This window comes from Glandiceps talaboti, chromosome 3, assembly GCF_964340395.1.
Source record: "Glandiceps talaboti chromosome 3, keGlaTala1.1, whole genome shotgun sequence".
In the NCBI taxonomy this organism is placed as follows: Eukaryota; Metazoa; Hemichordata; class Enteropneusta; family Spengelidae; genus Glandiceps; species Glandiceps talaboti.
The window spans coordinates 21,628,232-21,651,150 of record NC_135551.1 but is presented as its reverse complement, the minus strand read 5'-3'; the positions used below and the strand labels follow the sequence as shown (position 1 = coordinate 21,651,150).

The 22,919-nt window shown below is 36.0% G+C and overlaps 1 protein-coding gene across 1 annotated transcript; it reads right to left on the bottom strand.

Moving 5' to 3' along the window:
• Positions 1-5,456: 5,456 nt before the first annotated feature.
• LOC144433210 (uncharacterized) lies at positions 5,457-9,119 on the bottom strand. The gene is made up of 5 exons (XM_078121519.1): positions 9,010-9,119; positions 7,744-7,814; positions 6,721-7,128; positions 6,077-6,481; positions 5,457-5,897 (listed from the first exon to the last, which is right to left on the bottom strand). Exons 1-5 carry the CDS (start codon positions 9,012-9,014, stop codon positions 5,818-5,820), a joined length of 969 nt encoding a protein of 322 aa, XP_077977645.1. The 5' UTR covers positions 9,015-9,119; the 3' UTR covers positions 5,457-5,817.
• Positions 9,120-22,919: the final 13,800 nt, after the last annotated feature.

Sequence of the window (22,919 nt, the reverse complement as noted above, 5' to 3'; positions counted from 1 at the left end):
AAATATCCGTTGTCTTTGATAAACAACGCCTATCTGTAAGAAATGAAACAAAGTACTAATACGATCATAGCATCACAAAGCGCTGACTATCCAAACTGTTTACTTGTACGGCAATGGCGATGTCATTGTCAACAGACAAAATAATACTGACTGGTAAGTTGTGATAATAAAAAGTATATGTTTTAAATAAATAAGCAGATGTAGGAAAAAAATGGGTCGAAAGTAGTCGTCCCAGTGAGATCATAACACCGTAACAGTAGTACTAATTAGTGGGGTTATATCGACTTACTGAATACCCGAGTACACGGTGTGTACGTACGCTAACTGTGTTTGAACCGCCATTCATATACTTCATGTGAACGTCTATGTAATTTAAGGTCTGATCGGTTGTCAATCTTTAACGGATTTTGTAAAATCATCATTACCAGAAAAAATCAACAGATCAGGAACGGCCAAATAATTTATTGACGGTGAGCACTGAGCATACACTGCGTTCCAGGGTAGCTGGGCGAGGTCTACCGCACACAGTTCCGCACGACGTGTGACTCGCGCTCCGGAGAACACGCTAGTATATATACAGCCCGACGAACCTCTTGCTTTGTTCTCACTCTCAGTCACACCCAACTGCTCTCGACCTTGCGAACAATGCATTAAAGTTTGCATTTATAAATGCTTGGTCTTCATTCACTGACAAGGAAACCAAAGTCATACAATAAGGTCATGAATATGTCTAAAAGGAAGTGCACTGTACTATTGTACCGTAGTACTCACATGTATGCGCGTTTTGTTTTTGTTATTTTTCGGCGCCGCGATATGGACCGGTACATACATGTAGACGTTGCTATCGCAAGTAAAAATTCCCATTATGTACAGCTAGTAACGTTTAACGTTATACTAGTATGTTCTTTTGAAAGTGTAATTTATGTTTCTTATCAGGTGAAATAACTTTCAATTCAATTCAACATTAGGACTCGTAATCACAGCCAACAAAACAAACGTCATCGTTGCCAGTGTCGTACAAATGTAATATAGTAGTACACCATGACACCATGACATCTTATCATTCATTATCGTGTTTCGTGAGTTTGAGAGTTATGTAGTACTAATAAGAAATCATTGAAAACGTTTGGAAACTTATCCTCTGTATGTTGAAAAGAAGCGAGCTGATTAGAACTCAGTTCCAAATCTTTTGTGAGAAAATCAGTGTAGACTCAAGCGTTGACGTCCCCCTACGACTATACTTGTCTGTGGTAAAGTGTATACATTCCTGTTTCGACCGAGATTGACAGACGCACCATCTGCTCCAAATCCAATAAGTTTCTGCTTCCAACTTTCATCAACTTTGTCACATATAGTTTTTGTCACGTTAACACCATCGTCGGCATGTGCTGAGAATAGGCAGAGGGCATTTGAACAACATTTTTGACAACTTTAGCTGGGACTTGAAAATTCACAAATATAGAGCTAAAATTTCTTGCATAAATCACGAAATTACAAGACTACCCTTATTACGGAAGGCATTTACTTTAATCTGGTTGACGCTGAAACGGCAATCATAATTATGTTTGAATAAAAGTGAATGAAAAATGCCAGGTATCAAACCGTCCAAGTTTGGTGCGCGGTCGTCCGTATACTATATACACATGATGATATTAAAAAGTATTCCCCATTTTCCCCATTGCCCAATCTTAATTTACTATACATCAATGGTAAACGTACTTTTCGTTCTGCAACCTTACACAAAATACAGACAAAAATACGTTGAGAAAAGTACTATCAAATGAGACAATAATTGCTTTATGATCAAGCGACAAAAAACAGGAAATTTCAGCATACGGCAAGTATATTTTGATTGCTCATATCTGATGAACGCTTGAATCTAATAAGCTAGAAATCAACAGATATATTGAGCTGTCTATCTTAGCGATGTCGGTCTCGGGTTTGTATGCACTAAGGGTACTACGTGTAGATTAAAGCTCGTCGTAAGACCCAAATGATATCTTCAGTCGGCCTATACAAGGCAGCGTTCTAGTACACTTATCTAAGATCAAGGTTATGTTTCAATCTCGGGTCATCGCATTAGTGTTATCTTAATAAATATTGTATTTTATTTTATTTTGACCCAACTTTTCCTATATTTCTGCCAAAACAACCGGGTTTCACACCTGCATTTTAATGTTAGTCGGGAGGATACCTTTGAAATACCTTTGTGTATGTCTGCATTTCCCAAATTTATACAAATTGTCCGACGTGTAGAATTTTACTGGCAGACGATACATGAGCTATGCGCATGACAAATGAATGAAAAGAAGAAATGCTTCAAACAATGTTGACGATTTTCATTTCATGCAGGGAGAAAGTAAACTTTAAAATACACTTACCTTGTTCCATGACACAATTTCGTCGAAATATTACTTAAATAACAACTTTAAAATCCACATTTTAGAGTAACAATCGTACGATTGTCACTTGGCAGACCAGAAATGCAAGAGAGGGTCACAGCAATGCGACACATGGTACTCCCCAATGACAAAAGTTCGACCTCGCACAGACTTTGAGAATTGTAACTGCAGTGGAGCATGCGCAGTCACTATCGTGACATGACAGCCCATCACAATTTGATGAATCGGTTTACCAGTAAACACATCAGAATTTTTAAGATCACATTTACAACTTCAACGCCATCAACCTGAGTTCCTAGTGTTTATATTACATGTAAAGAGAATTAGCAAGCTGATTATAGTCAAGTATGATCATGATGAGAGAAATCCCGAGGCCTGAACAACTTTTGCGTTGGGCGTGTGACATATAGGTAGTAGTGGTTTTTGTTGCATATTGGAAGGCGTGTCTGGTGTAATAATAATACACATAGGAAGGAAGCTAATATTTACACAAGTCTGGCCATAGACCCTCGTCCTTTTCAGGTTTTCTTTTCAAGTTGTTCATGCGTGCATCGCACCATTGAATCAATTGAAAGGGCACCAAGCTTACATACCTGGAGGTGATCATCATTCAATATTACTCTTGTTAGTTGTTTAATCTTGAAAAATACATTCTTTCATTTGACTTTAAAACTTATAGATGGTTCATCCGTTCAACATGTTTTCATTTGTGTAGGTGATAAAGACCTCATTAATTCTCCTGATGAATTTTGGAATGAATGGTTTTCAACAAGTGTCTTTCGTACATTTCAAGAAACATTCAAAACTTCGCTAACATTTCCACGTGACTTGTTAACAATGTACATTAATTAAATAAAGGAATCAAAAAAATGCTTTATTTTTAAAAAAAATGTTAATCACCAATTATTATTGAACTATGTCTGACGTACTTAAATCTGCGAAAATAATATGTTTTGAAACTGTTTGGACACTTGTTAGGGACGACATCAATAATTCAGTGCAGGATAAAAGAATTCTTTTTGTTAGGCCTCAGATCCCCACCCCCGTTTCTAACTTAAACAGTTAAAATTAATTATTTTAGACAGCACAACCAATTTCAAATCAGTATGCAGTAGTATGTATTACAATGAATATAAAGCCTGTGTGTAATGAGAAAATTGCTCGTTTATTGACACTTGAATATATTTTATTGTCATGCATTTACTATAGCGAAAAGTCTTCCATTTCTCAGTATTTTTTTTGCAGAAATATTTGTATTTATGGGCACAAAACTGATTCCACTAAAATAATTTTTTTCGGATGAGAACTAAAATGCTTGAAAACCCCACCCCAAACTAAAAGACACGCGCATATTGCAAATCTACATGTTGTATTAGGCGAGTAAATGATAACCCTCTAACCATTGGTGGCGCTCTCCATTTCGCATGCTAGTAAATATTGACAAGGTTTCATTGTACTAAAGTGAGAGAGTCTTCATTAGTAAAACAGAGTGATGTAGGTTCTATGGTGACAGTGATGTACACGTCGATGTTCGAGTATAATAAAACAGATTGAAATTGAACTGCAAAGTGAGGCTAGCGTTTAATCCAAGTTTTGATAACTTGAATGGTACCCGGAATTGAGACCGGAACATGTTAAAATCTAGTCAGCGTCAGATTCCAATACTGAGATTTAACTTCTTGCCCGACCCTGTGACGGTACGACCCCAGACATACACCGCCTTCTCTGGTTTAGCACTATTATCAAATGTGTTCAACTTTAGTAGACTGATTGATGATTACACGATCCCTACTTAAAAGTTTTGAAACAATCGATGAATTAACCATTTTATAAATAATAAAATAATAACATTAATTTTTCTTAAATATGTTATAATTTGTTTCCAAACATAGTCTTCACTCGATGAAGAAAAATGTTTTATAAATAATGAAATAATAATATTTGTTAAAAAATAGTAGTTTATTGTAAAAATATATCTTTTCAAAAATATTTTTTTTGCAGTAGCATTCGAGTAGCTAAATAGTATGAATGAATCAAGTCATGTGTCACATATTTACGTTACGATTGGATTTGGAGAATTTAAAAAGTGAGGGATTGCAGAATGCGTAGAAAGTCAGCCTACCGTTCAGAAATATTTAGCTGGGTACAGTGACTATAAAACAGTGAACACGTACCTCCAGGGTTTATTCTCAACACAAAACTAGGGTAACATGGATGAAACAGTACGTAGTTTGGCCATCACGTCTGACACACCTATACATATAGTATACCTGTCCATAGGAGACTGAAACTTATTGAAATAACGTTAGCCGAAAACCACACTTCTAATATCACTGACTTGTAAAGGGATATTCATATGAAATATCCTGTAGTCTTATATATGTAGGACTAAATCTAAACTACTTCTACAATTTATGAGACAGTTTATAATATGAATTTAGTCCTAAACACAGCTAGTATAAGAAAACGTCTTTTTAAATACAATATGACGACATATTCTGACTGGTAATTACTTATTTTGCATATTGATATTATCGGATTTTATTTACAATGTGCTATGTACGGAATTTCACTGATGACGTAGACAATTTGTCCATTTAACAAATAAAACATTCTTCTAACATCGAAGACAACGATTTCCATGTGATGCATGGAGAAAGTAGACGATACAATACACTCACCTTGTCACATAATCGTGTCGCAATGGCTAAATAACAGCCTTAAATTCCTAAGTTTAGAATTAAAATCCTCAAACCAGACATCTAGAAGAGGGTCGGCGTGACACACGGTAGTAGTACTACAATGACACCAGTTGCATGCACAGTCTGAAACTTGAAACGACCGTGGGCATGCGCACTCACATCCTGGATACACTTTTGCTTACTGTTACCATGGAAGTATACTTCCATGCTGTTACTCTAACGTGACATGCCCATTACAATTTCATGAATTGTTACACCAAACTGTTGAATGCATATATAAATCATGGAGTCCAGAGAGCGTGAATACACCCCCCCCCCCCCCGCTGTAAAGCGATAAATGATCACACTCTGACAATTGGTGGCGCTCTTTAATTTGTATGCCAGTATCTTCTGACAAGATTCACAAAAGAAAAGAATAATCACATTAAATTCCACACTTCTCGGTACTGGATAAAGACTCACTACAACTTGAGATTTACGTTTGATGGAAGTAAATATACACAGACTAGTTCATGAGAGAGTTTCAATTCAGTTCTTCAAGTTACTTACAGTCAAAATACCAATGACCTCTTTTGCATGTGAATTGCCCCCGATTGCCTCTTGCCACAGAGAGTTGAGTCCAACAGTTTCCTTCCAAGTCAGACCAAAATAAAACTAGCCGTAAGTTCGTAAATCTATAAAACACGTGACAGATGTTTTTTAACATACGATTTCTACGTCCTCCAAGACATAGTAGCAGCAATGACCATTGTTAGAGCCATTAGAGTACTGGATGTAGTGGCTGAACTACCAGCTGAAATAAAATTGACAATTCATGTCAATATATGTTGTAATAGATGACGTTGTTATTCCAAAATTCATATTTTCTATGGTGGTTTTGAACTATATATATAATACTACAAGCGTTAAGCACTTTTTGCTCCTCTCTTTTTTCCTCGTTTTGCATGGAAGCTGAAATCAAAGTAAACGTACCGTTACATGTCTTTGTGCCTGCTTTGTCAGCTCCTATTCCCAGGTCAATACAAGCCTCGTCACTCACCGGAATAGCATCTGCAGTTGTAAATTCGATAGCAGCACACAATTTATTGTAAGAGACACAGTTAGCATCCAGTGTGACTTTAGCCGTCAAAGCAGAATAAGTACCACTACTAGTTTTAGCAACAAGGTTACTGCGACTCGGAACACCATCACCACCTGCAGTAACTTGCGTAGATTTGATGGATCCAATAGCGTCACTGAAGTATAACTTGACGGCAGATGGCGCTGCACCATCCCCATTGACAGTGTACGCTAGGTTAAACGTAATAGCTGTTGCAATGCCTTGGATAAAACCACCTGTTGCTGGTGTACTCAAAGTCAGCGTGGTTGCAGCAATACCTATGTAATTGAAATAAAATAGTGTAAATATAATTATTACTGGTTCATTTGCTTCGACTTGGTCCATTCCCACTGCACTGTCATTAAAGCTAATGATACCATTTACCTGCTCAGTTTTATCTTTTTCCTTGATGACGAATGTACAGTATCACTGATAAACAGAAAAGTAATTGTACTCTAACTACCATGTAACCATGGCATCCAAAGTACCATGACAACCATAGTCAAAGTAAACATACCATTGCATGTCTTTGTGCCTGCTTTGTCAGGTCCTACTCCAAAGTCAATACATGTGAAATCATCTGATGTATCAGCATCTGAAGTCTTCAATACGATTGCAGCACACAGTTTGGTTGTAATAGCACAGTTATTATCCATCCGGATTGTACCTGTCAAGGCGGTAAACGTTCCACTGGTAGTGACGACAGTGCCATCAGCGGCGTTATTACCAACTGCGACACTTATAGTATTAGGTTGTGTTGACCCATCACCATGACTGAAGTACGCGTGCACACGCGACAGCGTCACCGCACCAGTCACAGTGTACGCTAGATTGAATGTGATTGATATTTCACTAGTACTTTGGGTAAATCCACCAGACGTTGGATCTGGCGTTATTAAAGTTAATTTATCAGCGGATATAGTACCTGGAAAGAATTAAAAGATAAGTAGATAAATGAAACAACGGATAACTAGTTGTATATATGACACATTGCAGTCAACATGTTTAGTACCAGAGACGATTGCTTATTTATTAAATATCAAAAAGAAAGACCTGTCAAGCAAGCTGTCGACACGTATTCCTCTAGCCTTAAGTTCACGGGAACCATTTAAGAAGTTGAATTATTAAATTTCACAACATCATTAGTGCATTTTAAATGACCAGATGGATGAAAATTTGGATTTTAAATTAAAAATGAAATAAATCTATAATGTTTTTCTACGTGGAAATATAAAGTGAAACAGAACACCACAAGTCAAACAATTAACACAGTGTACTGTGTGACAGTTTGATATTGTAATTACATACATACATACATACATACATTTTGTACATACATACATACATACATACATACACACACACACACATACATACATACATACATACATACATACATACATACATACATACATGCATACATACATAGAGGTAGTGATTTGTAAGCAAACTGGGTAAAACAAGTAAATTCAATGCATCGTGACGTTTCACCCATCCTTCAAGATGATGACATTGCACTTTGATTGAATTTTCTACTTACTAGCATTTGTCATCGATATGTTGAAGAAAGCGACTACAGCAACTAAGACTGGTAGTAATATACAGAGGTTCCTAGACAAAAAAAAACCAAATTGATAAAAACGTGTCAGGCATTATAAACAATTGCTACAAATCCATTAAACGAATTTGAGATAATCTTCCCAAATACATCACGGTAAAAAACACAAACCTCCTTACGATAACGGCAAAGACGTACTTGTTGCATCAGCGGAAAAGTAATACACCTGGACTTGCGGAAATGTTCACAACATCTCCACTAAACAAGTCAAGACATAGCCCCTGCGCAACATGCATTTTGCTGTTAACTAGTGCCTGTAATATAGTCCTACAATGTTATCAGTAAGGTCACTCCTTGTAATATTGGTGTAGACAATTTGATTAGTGACCCATTAGCAAAATTTCAAAGTTATTTAGCAAATTTGAATTTGACCTTGAAGATGAAGTTCAAGGCCAGAATCGAAGTCTGTCAAAATAGTAAGCTTACTTCTAACAATGTGCGGGTACACATTTGAATTATGTCAGTCAGACTCTCTAAGTATAAAGCTTAATGCTTGAAAACTTGCCTTGATAAACATAGGTGGAAACATGTGAATGGTGTCTCTAGATACAAAACGTCCTAAAGTATTGGGCTATTTTCTATTTGAATTTGGATATGAAGTTCAAAGTTCAGGGAATACAAAAAAAGAAAGCTTATGTATGATAACATGGTTTTGTACACTTGAATGGAGTCTCCAACTTCCTGGGTTATGGTAAAAACAAAACAAATTTGGGCTATTTGACCTTGAAAATGCTGGTAAATGTCAAAAACCAATGTCTTATCAGAAGTTTACTGTATATTATGTGGGATGTGGGGTAGACAATTGTGTCGTGTCTGTATATGTATGAAAGTGTGCATTTATAGGACAAAGATGCCGCCAGTTTGTCGTAAAGGTCAAACATTACAAATTAAAAGACGGGCAGATTCACACTATAGTGGGTGAAATTTGTGTCAAGTTTGGTTGAAATTGCGGTATGGATGTCAGAGATATTGCTGACCACAAACACACAGGCGGATGGATGGACGCATGGTAGCGATGCATAGTACGGGCCGAGGTTACTCCAGGACATAGTGACGACTGATAAGTGTGCAACAAAGCATAGCATGAACATAACCTGTCACGTAGTCCAACCCCTCAATGTAAAATCTTTAGAATTGTTAGAATTGTCTGTTTGTGTTTGTGTATATGTCCACGTAATCAAAACTTACTTCATTTTGACCCTGATATCTCTTCCACTATCTTCAACAACACTTCGACTTAACTGTAGACGTCAAAGCAACAAACTTCACTTTATTTACAGGCTTCTGTACTGTGGGCATGTCCTTTGAACTGTTTACGCACTGAGGTTAAACAACTTCAAACAAGGTGTGACATGTGTTGAGAACAACAACAAAATGTGGTTGCTATGCTACGGCATGTGTATCAACAACAAGGCTCGTATACATGCGAAAAGATGCCATATCAATTAGAAATGTGACTTTATTTCGGTTTTTTAGCACAACTGAACTGATAAGGTTCAGTAGTGCTATAGGCATGGCAAAGTGTGTGTGTGTGTGTGTGTGTGTGTGTGTGTGTGTGTGTGTGTGTGTGTGTGTGTAAACAACTTAAAAGTAAAAAAACCAGACCGATTGCCATGATATTCGATGGGTGTGCATTATGTTGTAGTTTATTGATGTAGCTAATAATTTTAATGAATAATTTGCATAATTAATTAATGATTGCTGAAATTGCTTTCAAATTTTGCAACATTTGGTACATACATCAACCATGACAAAGCACACATCTATAAAAAATCATTAATTATGCAAACTGCTCATTAAAATAAAAGCTATGGCAACAAACTGAATAGGATAAGTCCGCATTGTCATGGTTTATATATATGAAATGATAGTGTATTTGCATGTTTCAGCATAAATGACAACTGGTACCAACAATATTTGCATACATAATTCAGCACTAAAAACAAAGGTATAAAATATAGACAGAGTGAGGGCGCCCTATATACCACGGCTACATATCTACTATAATTAAAACTGAAGTTGTGTTGTAGCTCACCGAACAAAATGCGATTTATTCAGATCTGGTGGTTATAAAAAATATTATTTGAACTATGACCCTTTGCAACACGTACACATGTGTTCAAAACGACAAAGATTGTACAAAATGCATGAATGATTTGTAACCGTTACGTTTAAAATAAGCTGTGGCTGGGGGGGGGGGGTCAAAGGTTCGAATACTATTGTGTTTTTGCTAAGTTGCTGAATGCAAAACACGATGTTTATCGTCATTAGTTTACCACTCAATAAAAACGTATTTCGAAATAGTATGTGTAGATTTTGTAATAATATCATACGGTAACATTTACATGATATATTGTAGCATGATGTTTAGAACAATAATGTTCTAGTGATGTTGCAATAAATTAATGTTGCAATAAATTACAGGTGGAAAGACAGATTTCTGAAAGCCTTACCATAATTATTTGTTGACAAACTTTTGAATAGTAACTGTATTACTAATTACTAAATTCGACATGTTAATTCTATTGTCTATGTCATTCTTAGCATTTTGGAAAATAAATGAAAATTACTGGGTTTGTAAGGACAAACAAGTATCACTAGTCCAACTACACTAATATTAGAGATGTTTAGATGCGCGTATTTACGTGTGTGCTATACGTGTAGCGTCATAGTCACGTGATTTGAAGCAACCAACGCGTTCTGGATCAGACGATGCTACGTCAAAATGGCGGTCTACACGTAACTCTTAATAGTAATACGTTAAAGAGTCATTTTTACCTCCCGTAAGGGTACGGGAGGTATTAAAAGGGGAAGGTGTGTCTGTGTGTCTGTGTGTCTGTCTGTCCGTCTGTCTGTCTGTCTGTGTGTCTGTGTCATCATTTTCTAAAAATCGGCTGGCTCAATTGTAATGAAATTTGGGATTTATAATCTTTAGGGTAATAGCTAGACCTGATTAGGTTTTGAGACAGATCTGTTAATGTTTAATTAGAGAAATTTGCATATTCATGAAATCAACTAATTACGCAATATCTTAGGACTGCATACTTCAATTTCAATATAATTTAGTATATTCGTTCAACATAACAACATACATTTGTCCTATAAAATTCGTAGATGTATCTTACAGCGTTAATGAATACTTTGCATAATTAATTATTTTTGGTAATTAGGCTATATCTTAAGAATACATACTTCAAATTCATCATAATTTAGTACATACGTTAACCATAAGAGAACATATATGTCCTATCAAGTTTGTTGATGCACCGTACAGTTTTAATGAATAATTTGCATAATTAATGATTTTCAGTAATTAGGCTATATCTTGAGAATACATACTTCAATTCCAATATAATTCAGTACACACGTTAACCATAACAATCACATATGTCCTGTAAAGCTTGTTTGTTTACGTTTCAGTGTTAATGAATAATTTGCATAATTAATTATTCTTGGTAATTAGGCTATATCTTACGACTGCATACTTCAATTTCAATATATTTCAGTACACATGTTAACAATAACAATCGCACATGTCCTGTAAAGCTGGTTGATGTACCTTTCAGTGTTAATGAATAATTTGCATAATTAATTATTCTTGGTAATTAGGCTTTATCTTAAGACTGCATACTTCAATGTCAATACAATTCAGTACATACATTAACCATAAAAAATTGTGTATGTCCTATAAAGTCAGTTGATGTACCTTACAGTGTTAATGGATAATTTACATAATTAATGATTTTCAGTAATTAGACTATATCTTAAGATTGAATACTTCAATTTCAAGACAAATTAGTACATAATGTTAACCACAACAAAGCAGGTACGTCCTATAAAATTTGGTGCTATAGCGTACAGTTTTTATGAAATATTTGCATAATTAATGATTTTAGGTAACTACGTTGTATCTTAAAAATGCAAGCTTCAAATTTCGTATAATATGATACATATATCAACCATAATAATACGCACCTGTCCTATGAAGTTTGTTGCTACAACTTTTACCTTTTAATGAGTATTTTGAATAATGAACGATATTCAGTAATTGAGCAGTGTCATGCACTCTTCGAATTCCGCATAATATGGCACATACATTATCTTAAGAAAGCACGCTTGTCCAAAAACAAAGCCTGTTACCATAGTTTTTTTAATTTTTTTAATTTTATTTGCATAATTAGTGATTCCCTTACGGGAGGCATTCAGTTTAAATCTGGTTCTCGTATTAAATGTCGTATTTTTTTATATCAAAGTTCGGAAGCACAACTGTAAACAAATTGTTCGGTTTTCCGTTTGTGTATTTGTGGGGAAAATGAAAAAAATACTGACATGTTTAGAAAACAACAGTCGTGTACGTGTGTGGCGTTTATGGACAGAAGACGTCAACTCGCGCGCGCGTGTCTTTCACGTTTGTGTTCTGAACGCGTAACTAAATACAACTTTGTACGCGTCATTACGCCTGCACGATAATGCTCTTGTACACGTAGGCGTTCAAACGTGTATCTAAACCACTCTAATCAATTCATGCAATTACCAGTTGTAACTTGTTGTTGTTGTTGTTGTTGTTGTTGTTGTTGTTGTTGTTGTTGTTGTTGTTGTTGTTGTTGTTGTTGTTGTTGTAGTAGTAGTACCGGAAACAGGACTTGAAGGAATTTTGTAGGTATGAAAATTACAGTTGCTGGTTGGCAATCGTTACGCTTTCCATTCATAAACTGAAGCTAAAAAAAAACAAGACCCCATCAATAGATTTCACTATTATGCATGCCCTTGTTAGTGTTTGCAAATTCTTTCTCATAATAACATTTTCATTCTTATTTTATTTAAGTAAAACCCTTACAGTTATCACAGTCAAATGTAGTACTAGTGGTATACTCTTTTTTTTAAAGCAAATTAGCAAATACTGAGCTCATAGATTAATTTTCACATTCCAGTATTTTCATGGACGTTTGCCAAGATTTGATTCGCTCGCTCGAGCTAAACGATCGAGCGACAAGGGAGAGGAGTAAATACTACCACCGTTGGAGGCGCTGTTCAATCGGTACAGTGTGTTCCAGTCCGCCGTATTTATATTTAATTCCAGGGCGATTCGATCGAGTTACTGCTTGTATTTCTTTGTGTATTGTAATTAGATATTTAGTATTAATTAAAGATATTGAAATAATTAAAAACAAGAAATTGACGGAACTTGTCTTTCTTCATATTAGTCAGTTGTTAATAGACACCAGAATTGTTGCCTCATGCCCGTGCTCTAATTATAATTATAGGTGAATTTTACACTTTGCAACGAGATCTCACTTTGGCATGTTACGTTTGTTTGTTCATGATCATTTCGAAATACAGCACTAAGTACATTTGGGATATTCAATAGAATAAGGACACGTTGTAATACATACTGAACTATGTTTACTATAATGCCCTAATATTGACAAAGGTTATATCCCATAATATACCAATATCCGCCAAGGAATTTCAGATATAGTGTTAATAACCAACTGGTTGAAAATACTTCCTAATTATAAAGTACACCTGTTCTTTATAGCAGTTGACAAAAAGTTGTAACTATTCATTTCCTATTTATTTCTTAGTAATATTTATTTGGGGGGGGGGGAACAACCATCAAACACATGAATTGTTGTAGACTGATGACACCAGAAAGTTTAGCAAAATTAACACTTTTGACAAAATTATAAAACAGGTTGATTCAAATTCAACAAACGGTAGCCAAGGTATTCATATACGAAGCCACTATTTGTCCTGAAGACAGTTTGGAATAGCTAGCATTCATGTGATGATCCAAGCAAATTAGTCAAGTTGTGACAATTTCAACGCTGTGACGTCATCCCTGGGTGTAAACAATATCTAGAATGTCTCCTATGACATCATTATCAATGTGGGAAGGATGCACTGGGGGGGGGGGGCAAGACAATTCCTCTTCTTAACTTTCATATGGTATACACTAACCATTTTAGTTACAGTATAGATTCCATCAATCAAGGAGAAATGGAATTTCATGGGATAATATTTAATCAATATTTGGAGGTGTGTTTTGACAGATACGGTATTCACCTCAATGCCCTTGAGAAATGGTACTAAAATCTGTGTCTACCTTTCTCGTCATATTGATATATTTCAATGGAAGAAATTCACTATACTAATGACACACTTAAAGAAATGAAGTCGCACTCAGTTTGTTCACATATGATCCCTGCGCAATTTTTTCACAAGTTTATTTTCTAAACTTAGATTTTACAGCACACCAGATTCAGTTTAAGAAAAAACAAAAACAATATGACCGTTGCTCCTACAGTATAGTGTGCTTTATTTGAAGCAGTAATGACGAGTGTATGGGGACTGAACGATCAGTGTGATCTGTAACCTCACATTACTTTCAGTTCACCTTTCAACCATTACCAATTGAGGTGTAATACATATATATACCTGTGGTTATTTACAAAATTAGAATAACAATGAGTGAACACTAAGTTATAGTTAACCTGAGCTATTCTGACCTGACCTGACCTGACCTGACCTGACCTATCTGAACACACATAGACTGCCTACACATTCATGAATGACTGGTGTGTTTTTTATTTTGGTTTGTTTGTTTTGTTATTAGGAGGATGTTTTCGTAGGGATTGGGTGAAGTTCCTCGTCTTCTTGTCTCAAGACATGGAATACAGGACAGACAATGTTAAAGACAAGACTGTCTCAGTGAAACTAACTAGAACTAGGGAGTCTAGTTGGAAACATATGCATGGCTACGTTCAACAAAAACAACAACAACAACAACAACAACAACAACAATAATAATACATACAAATAGCAAGCTGATCAGTTGACTAACATACACTAAAGGGAACCATTTTTACACTGTCGTACACAATATACACTGAAAGACAAGTGATAATCAAGCTTCAAATATTTTATTATTCTCATTTAAATTGAACATTGTTGTAATTTGCAACACAATAACCACACGAGTAACTCTCACTTAGTCGAGAAGAAGTTAGCATTATTTCTATCTCTTTCAGTGAATCTTTGCACATGACAGATTCCAAAGTACAGCTGAAACAATCGTTGTCTTTTCATTCTGTGCATACTGACATTGTATTGTCAGTTTGAAATGAATTATTACACTGTAAGGTAGCATACTCTATAACATGGGTGAGAGAGAGAGAGAGAGAGAGAGAGAGAGAGAGAGAGAGAGAGAGAGAGAGAGAGAGAGAGAGAGAGAGAGAGAGAGAGAGAGAGAGAGAGAGAGAGAGAGAGAGAGAGAGAGAGAGAGAAGCTAGCAGGGACAGTGTAACGTACAGCGACACAAACAGACGAGGGTGTGAACAAGAGTGATGCGAGGTAGGAAAGGTAGGTGGAAGAGAGGGAAAGAAGGTGGGAAAGGAAGAACGAGAGAATAAGGAAAGAGATGGGAAAAGAATAGGGAGGGTATGAAGGAGAACACTGCAAGGGGAAGCCAGAGAGCAACAAGGGAGGGATGTGAAGGAAACTGCGCGAAATAGAAGCAAGGGAGAGAGAAATGGCGTGAGGCATGAAAGGGAACAAGAAAGAGAGGGAAAGCCAGTCATGGCGTGAAGCATGAAAGGGAACAAGAATGAAAGGGAAATGCAGTCAGATAAGCAGACAAAGACCAGAGTTTTTCTAACCTGTACTGATCTCAGGTGAGATTCAATAGCATTCGTCAAATCCTTTATCTAAATGAAGGAAATGACGTACGCCTGTCGTCTATGTACCACCGTCTTTGGAATATACAGGTTGTCATGGTAACATGTTATAGATAAGCTAAGGTACACTGTAATACCTGATTATATAAATATCTGGTGTCAAGGACACTCAGAATCAATCTAGCTAAAATGTCAAATGCCTAAGTACCCGGATGATGAAGGCAGAGTAAGAGTTAGTTTTTAAATCTTCATTTAGAGTTCAGTATTAGAAGGTTAGTATTGTCGGAGTTCCGAAGTCCAAGGGTGATAACTAAAATTTTAGTTCCACAACAAATTGATATCCATACTCAGTAGCGAAAGTGTCCAAAGTTGCAGGCAAGATTTGAAGTGGTAGGTTTCTCTCCTTACATCAGTAAATGTATGAATTGTTAGTACTAATTGGGAATAAGTAAGACTATCGCATAGCTGTATCTTTTTTATGTAACTAGTCGAAAGTATGAGCGATGGGTTCAGCCTAGCATCTCAACAAAGATTAGTGAATTTGGACCTAACAACAATAATGGAGATTCCAATTCAATGATGATGTATTCTACGATGAACCAGCAGAATAGAAAGGAGCTGTCCGGGTATGGAATGGGTATTCCTGTAAAGAAAACAAGAAACTAGTTGAAACAATCAAACTAAATTGCATTATGTTATTTACATTATGTAACTTTTTAAAAATGTGGGACACGGTGTTGAACAATCTCAATGCTCAATATATACTGGCTCTTTGCTGTAGTTTATACAAATACAGACATCAGCTTTTTAGTAGCCTGAGAGTATAAGAAACAACAAAGTATGAACTTTCAGTTTAAACAAAATGCAGTCTTTACCCCTTTAGATTTCCCATTTCTTATTTTTCCTTCTTCCTTTAAATCTGTTTTACGCTTCTTAGAGTCTATTATTGTCTATGTAGGCACCAGCGCTGTGGTGGAAACACTGTTCTACGAAGTTCATTCAATATTACCAACTATCGTTTTTGTGGCAGACAATGTTTACTGTTATTTTGTAATTCATGTTGCATCTCCATTGGGTAAACAACAACAACAACAACAACAACAACAACAACAACAGCCTATAACTTATCCAATGTGGCTTAAATGTCTCATTTTGGACAAAGACCCCGCCATACACCGTACCCCATACACAATTTTCACATTCTACGCGATATCACTCTCCATATATCTTAGAGGTTGAGTAGTATTGGTTCGCATCAAAGAATTCCCGTCATAGATTAAAACAGCAAACAATCAAACACACAAGATGTGGTCAAATTAAACTCTACGGCGTTCTGTGGATGGGAACTCTTTAAACGTGGGAATTTTACAAATAGCAAATGTACAAATTGCAAATGAGTTTACCTTTTTTTAATACATCCTCCAAGACATAGTAGCACCAATGACCATTGTTAGAGCCATTAGAGTACTCGATGTGGTGGCCGAACTGCCCGCTGAAATAAAATATAGATAGAGCGTGTATGTAAATGATCTGTTGCTAGGGGCAACGTGGTATTAGTTAATATACATGTCAATACTGGTATCTCATAATATACAATCTGTAATATGCACAAATGTACATCTGGTACATATCATTTATCAATTACGCATGTTCGTCTTCATTGAAAAAATGAAGACATGCAATTACCGTGAGTCCAGAGTTGGCGAATTTATAGATAAGATAAAACGATGAAGTCAATTGTTCAAAACCAAGTTTATTTGTAATATTAAACACACAACAGACTACTTCATACAAGCAAATACGTGGTACATGTACTTACATCCACATGGCTTTTTGCCTGCTTTGTCAGCTCCTTCTCCAAAAACAGCACAGGCAGCATTATTACCAGCATCATCATCTTCTGCACCAGTAGCAAATGTGATAGCAGCACATAGTTTGGTGTAAGCATCGCAGTTGGTACCATCCAGGGTGACTTTAGCTGTTAAACCAGTATAACTACCAGCAGTTGTGACGGCTGTAGTACCATCGGGAGCTCCAGTGCCCGCGGCGGTAACATCAGTAGATTTCTTAGTACCAGCATCATCGCTGAAGTAGACCTTCACAGCCGACGGCTTTACGGATCCAGTTACGGTGTACTCTAGTTTGAATGTTGCATCTGTGGCTTTGTCCTTTGGGTATCCCTCTTTGGCTGGGTCTGGAACAGTCTGTATCAACTTGCTTGCCACGATATCTGTGTGTTGATTGAAGTAAAGCAGTAACATATGATTAAAATCTCAGGAATATTGATTCCAAGTGCTTCGTCAATGAATTCCGAAATGAATGCATACAATGATATGAGTTTTGTTACTTTTCAATATTTCAATAGCAAGTGACTTTTTTTATGAATATGATAACATTTGGATTCCACATACAAACGCGAAAAGTTAAACGCAATAAATGGCAGATAAAATCGTAATGAATTATGTTCAATGTTAACATGCAACTCAACAGCAGCTGTGTCTAATTCTTAGTTCATTGACATTGACAACCCAGCGATACCTTCTAAAAGTGAATATTGTTCAGTGTTATGACAATAGTTACTTAGTTGGTTTGTTGTCGTATGATCGATTACAGTTTTAATCTGTTCAAGGCTGTCCTTTTCATGTTAATATTACAAAACGAATCCCCACTTCGACCTCTGAAAATAAATTCATCCGTGTATGCATGATATGATAAACAAGGCAAATTAAACGTTACGCACCGTTACATATCTTTTTGCCTGCTTTGCCAGCTTCAGGGCCGAAAATGATACAAGCCTCATCGTCTGTGTCTCGGGGTGTTAGTACAATAACAGCACACAGTTTGGTGTAAGCAGCACAGTTGGTAGCATCCAGTGTTATTTTGGCTGTTAAATCGGCGTAAGCACCAGCAGCAGTGAGAGCTACAGGTGTTGAGGGGGGAGCATTGGCGCCACCAGCGGTAACTTCCGTAGATTTTTTCGATCCATCATCGTTGCTGAAGTAGACCTTCACAGCCGTTGGGGATCCAGCAGTTGCAGTATAGGCTAGATCGAACGTAATGTCCGCTTCAACGTCTTTGGTAAAACCACCTTTTGTTGGATCTGGATTTTTTAACCCTAATGTGGTTGCACCAATATCTAAATAATCGAGTAAAAATGATACATCTGATTAGGAACTCAGGAAAATTAAGACAAATGATAAAGGATTTAAACCTACATGACAGCAACAATAAATTATGTAAAACATAGCATGAATACTGAGCGTTATTTTACAATATCTCGATAGGAATCTGCTTATACATAAATGCACATCAAAATCGATGATGATCGCTTTCTAATATATCGCATAATTGAGAAATTTTCAGAGTTTCAAATCAAATTATACCGACTGATGAATGATCAAATATGAACACAATAGTTAAGTATAATCTTCACTTAGCAATAGTGTACTTATTGTTGGTAGATCACACACCCACAAACAACCTGAATGACATACTAGTATACTAGTATTTTATGTAATTATGTAATGGATACCAACAAGTGTTCATTTTCACGCTAACTTACATATCACCGGGTTGTTTCTTTTCTGGCATTCCTGCTTCCATTGTAACATACGTAACAAAAATCACAAATACATCACGACGAAAATCCTTGCTACTAATATGTAACAATGTAAATCAAAAGTCAAAGTAAATGTACCGTTGCATATCTTTTTGCCTGCTTTGTCACTTCCTACTCCGAAGTCAATACAAGCCACGTCGTTGTCTGAATCAGCATCCTCACTACCACTCTCAAATATAATAGCAGCACATAGTTTGGTGTAAACACCACAGTTATCAGCATCCACTGTGACCGAAGCTGTGAAATCAGTATAACTTCCACCAGTAGTGACAGCTGTACTACCATCTGGAGCTCCAGTACCTGTGGCAGTAGCTTCAGTAGATTCGGTAGACCCACCGTCACTGAAGTAGACCAAAACTTCCGTTGGCGTTCCACCATTGCCCGTTACCGTATATGTTAGCGTGAACGTAATGTCCGTATTAGTATCTTTGGTAAAACCACTTGATGTTGGATCTGGAATTTTTAATGTCAACGTAGTGGCAGCGATGTCATCTAAAGTGAAGAGTAAACATTAGTGGATAAAACACAACTTATAATCGAGGAAAAGAGGCATACAAGGCAATCGATGTATATTTTCAATCTGTTTATTCATGGGCACCAAAACAAAGTTTCAACACTCATATTACATTTTGCTAATTTTTATAAAAGCATTTTTTTCCTTAAACCTAGATTTATTTGGAAGTAATGATTGGTAAAATACGAAAACGTGTCGTTTTCGAATTTGATTTATCACTGGTTGATTTAACTTTTAGTCAATTATTCCTAATTCAATTGGGCAAAATCAAATATATGAAGAATTGAACTAGATATATATTTATGTCATGTATGATGTGCCTCGTGTCCCTGACGAGAAAACCATTTAATATAAAACTCAAATAGAGTGACCTTTTCCTATTATCACATTGACTTTCTGCAAAATCACGTGCCTTGATTTGTGTTCGAAGAAGACTACCATCATGAACATGTAGAATAAAAATATACCCAAGGAAAAGTAAGAAAATATGTGTTTTCGATAAGGCCTAATAAAAAATTGTGTGGTTCCGGTTACATTTAATTTTAGAATAGGTGGGGTAGGTAGATTTTTTATTTTATTTTATTAAAATTTTTTCACGTCTAATTCAGGTTTTCCATTATTTTCCAAATGGTCTCCGTGTTGTTTATTTCTTCCTATCAGATGTAAAGCCATTACAGATTGGAAGAATAGTTTTAGAGTGTCTCTTTTAATTGATGGCAGTTTTCGCATCTACTATTTCTCGAGAGACTTTACAATTTTTGCGATTTTGTTATTTTTTTGTCGAATACGTAAAAAAAAAGTTTAGGGTCGGTAGTGAAAAGCTAGGTGGGGTCGGGTAACCGGAACCAACAATTATATTTTTAGGCCTAACTCGACCGACCCTAGTTTAAGCCGCCGACCCTAAACGTAATAATAGGCTGATAGTATACTAAATGTCCTTTGTTCACCTCTTTTCCTATCGACCAGGTTGGCGTATACTGCTAGTAGTATGTAAGATTACATTTTGATTTGTTTGGATTCCTGTTGACGAACACTGACAGGTACGTAGTACAGGAAATTCTCCCGACAGCCTCTCTTCAGTGTTTGGAACAAAACCTGACCCGGCTTATAATTTTTTTGTTAAAAACTTACAAATTTGGAAGATATTAGACAGATTTCTATATCCTCCTGTCTATTTATCTTTGACGCATTAAATAATAGTTTCTCTACAAATATTACTACCTATTTTGAAGTCCCTACCCATACTTATTCTACACGATCATCTGATAATGGCAACACAATATTGTATTTGCTGCAGTCAGACACTGGAATTCACTGCCATATCATCTAAAACAAATAAATTCAAGATTTAAATTCAAAAAGCTTTAAAATCTTACTTATCAGATTTGTGATTTTTTTTTTGATTTTTTTCCGTATATTCTTTATAGATTTTCTTTTTAATTCTCGACACTGTGACTTTTTTGTAAATTTTATTGCAGTAATAATTATGGGCTGTGGACTCGATTAGTCCGTTGGGACTACTTCCACAGTCCAAACCAGATATAATTCAGTATTCTTTTTGTTTGTTTTGAATTGTAGGTTTGTAATACTTGAGTTTATATTCAACTTTGTTCTATTCATTTATATCTGGTTGAATAAAGATTCAATTCAATATTAGGAATGGAGACGAGGGAACATGTAGACCTGGATTTATTCGATGCCATTATCAAATTGATATTTTTTGTCACAAATTTGAATGAACTCTGTGATCTAATCTAGTAAAGCCTTTATGTAAGGTGTCAATAAAAAACCTCTATACGAATGAATTATTGTTTTTTGATAAATCTTTATTTTGTCTACTTACCAGAAGCATTTACCATCGATGTGTTGAAAACAACGACAGCCACCACTGCTAACAATAAACAAATGTTCCTATAACAAAAGTTAGAGGAAATCAAACTGTCAGACGTCGAAAGTCTAAGAAATAACCACACTAACAAATCGGTAGGTATGATTGTCACAACTCCCCAAATAGTATAGAAACTCATAACGATAGGCCTACAAAGTAAGGGATTTTGTATCAACAAAATTATAGGATACTGGGAGGAATAGATTTTTTGTAAATTTTCACCCACGAGTAATTGGTAATGGCTTGCGTTCAATATAATCACATTTAACGTCTCATATCAGAAGTGATATTTCGCGTTGAGCACGTCATCAAGAACGATTGATCTGGGCATAAGTATATAAGAATTAGATGTTATTCCCCAATATTCTTCTTCGTTCAGCCAAGGAAACTACGAGTGACCTAAGGGGACTTTGTCACGAGTATTTTCCGGCTGAATGAAGAAAAATATAGGAGAATACATAATTATACCAGCACCAGTAATATCAAAGAAAAATCGGGGGAAAGTAATGGCAATTTTGAACCTTTTTGACTCATATTTCTAACACAGCAGAACCAATGACGCAGACACACATTGTCATGACATAGACGCGCGTTGTCGAGACGTAGAAAGACCAGAGTATATATTCCATATTTTTGTCTTATGCATGGTATAATAAGACATACTGTTGGTAAGATCTTTCTAACTATGACATCAATCTACTATTGTTCATGTTCAGTATCATAAAACATTACGTTGTATGAGATGTTGGCACTATATGAATTCTTTGATTGATTGTGTAGTACTAGATAGATGTGGGCGTGTTCCTCGGAGACTGAAACCTTCCGAAAAGTGTCAATGTTAAATATTTAACACATTCTAATTAATTATTATCAAATTATTGCAGATCATTTTTAGCTAGTAATTTTCCCTAGGATTGATAAATACAAATATAGATAATAAAACATAAATATAAACATGCAGCACGTGCTTAACGAGTAATCCCAGATACACATAGGCCCCAGTGAGGAAAACAATCGAACGAAAAGTGTAGCTGTGAAGGATAAACGGGTCATACTCCTAAAAGATAACATGTAGCTATTACAATGCTCAAACTTAACAACACTAACTTTCAACTCGAAAACAGCCAGACGTTCACAATTACTCAGAGCAAAAAAAAACTTACTTCATTTTGCGTCTCTTCCTCTGTCTTTGACTATGACTGAGATGCAGATATCAAATCAACGAACTTCACGTGGCTTTATAGATTTCTGTGCGCATGCCCCTTGGAACTGTTTACGCTGATTGGTCCAGACAACTTCTGTCATGTTTCTACAGATGGATAATGATTGGACAATCGTTGTCGTAACCATGGGCAATGTGTGTGTTTACTCGAACAAATAAAAACATATTACTTGGTTGCT

Coding starts and splice junctions, on each gene's coding strand:
- LOC144433210 (XM_078121519.1), bottom strand. Junction 6,482..6,720: donor AGGCACAAAGACATGCAATG/GTATGTTTACTT, acceptor TCAATTACATAG/GTATTGCTGCAACCACGCTG. Junction 5,898..6,076: donor AGGCACAAAGACATGTAACG/GTACGTTTACTT, acceptor ATTTTATTTCAG/CTGGTAGTTCAGCCACTACA.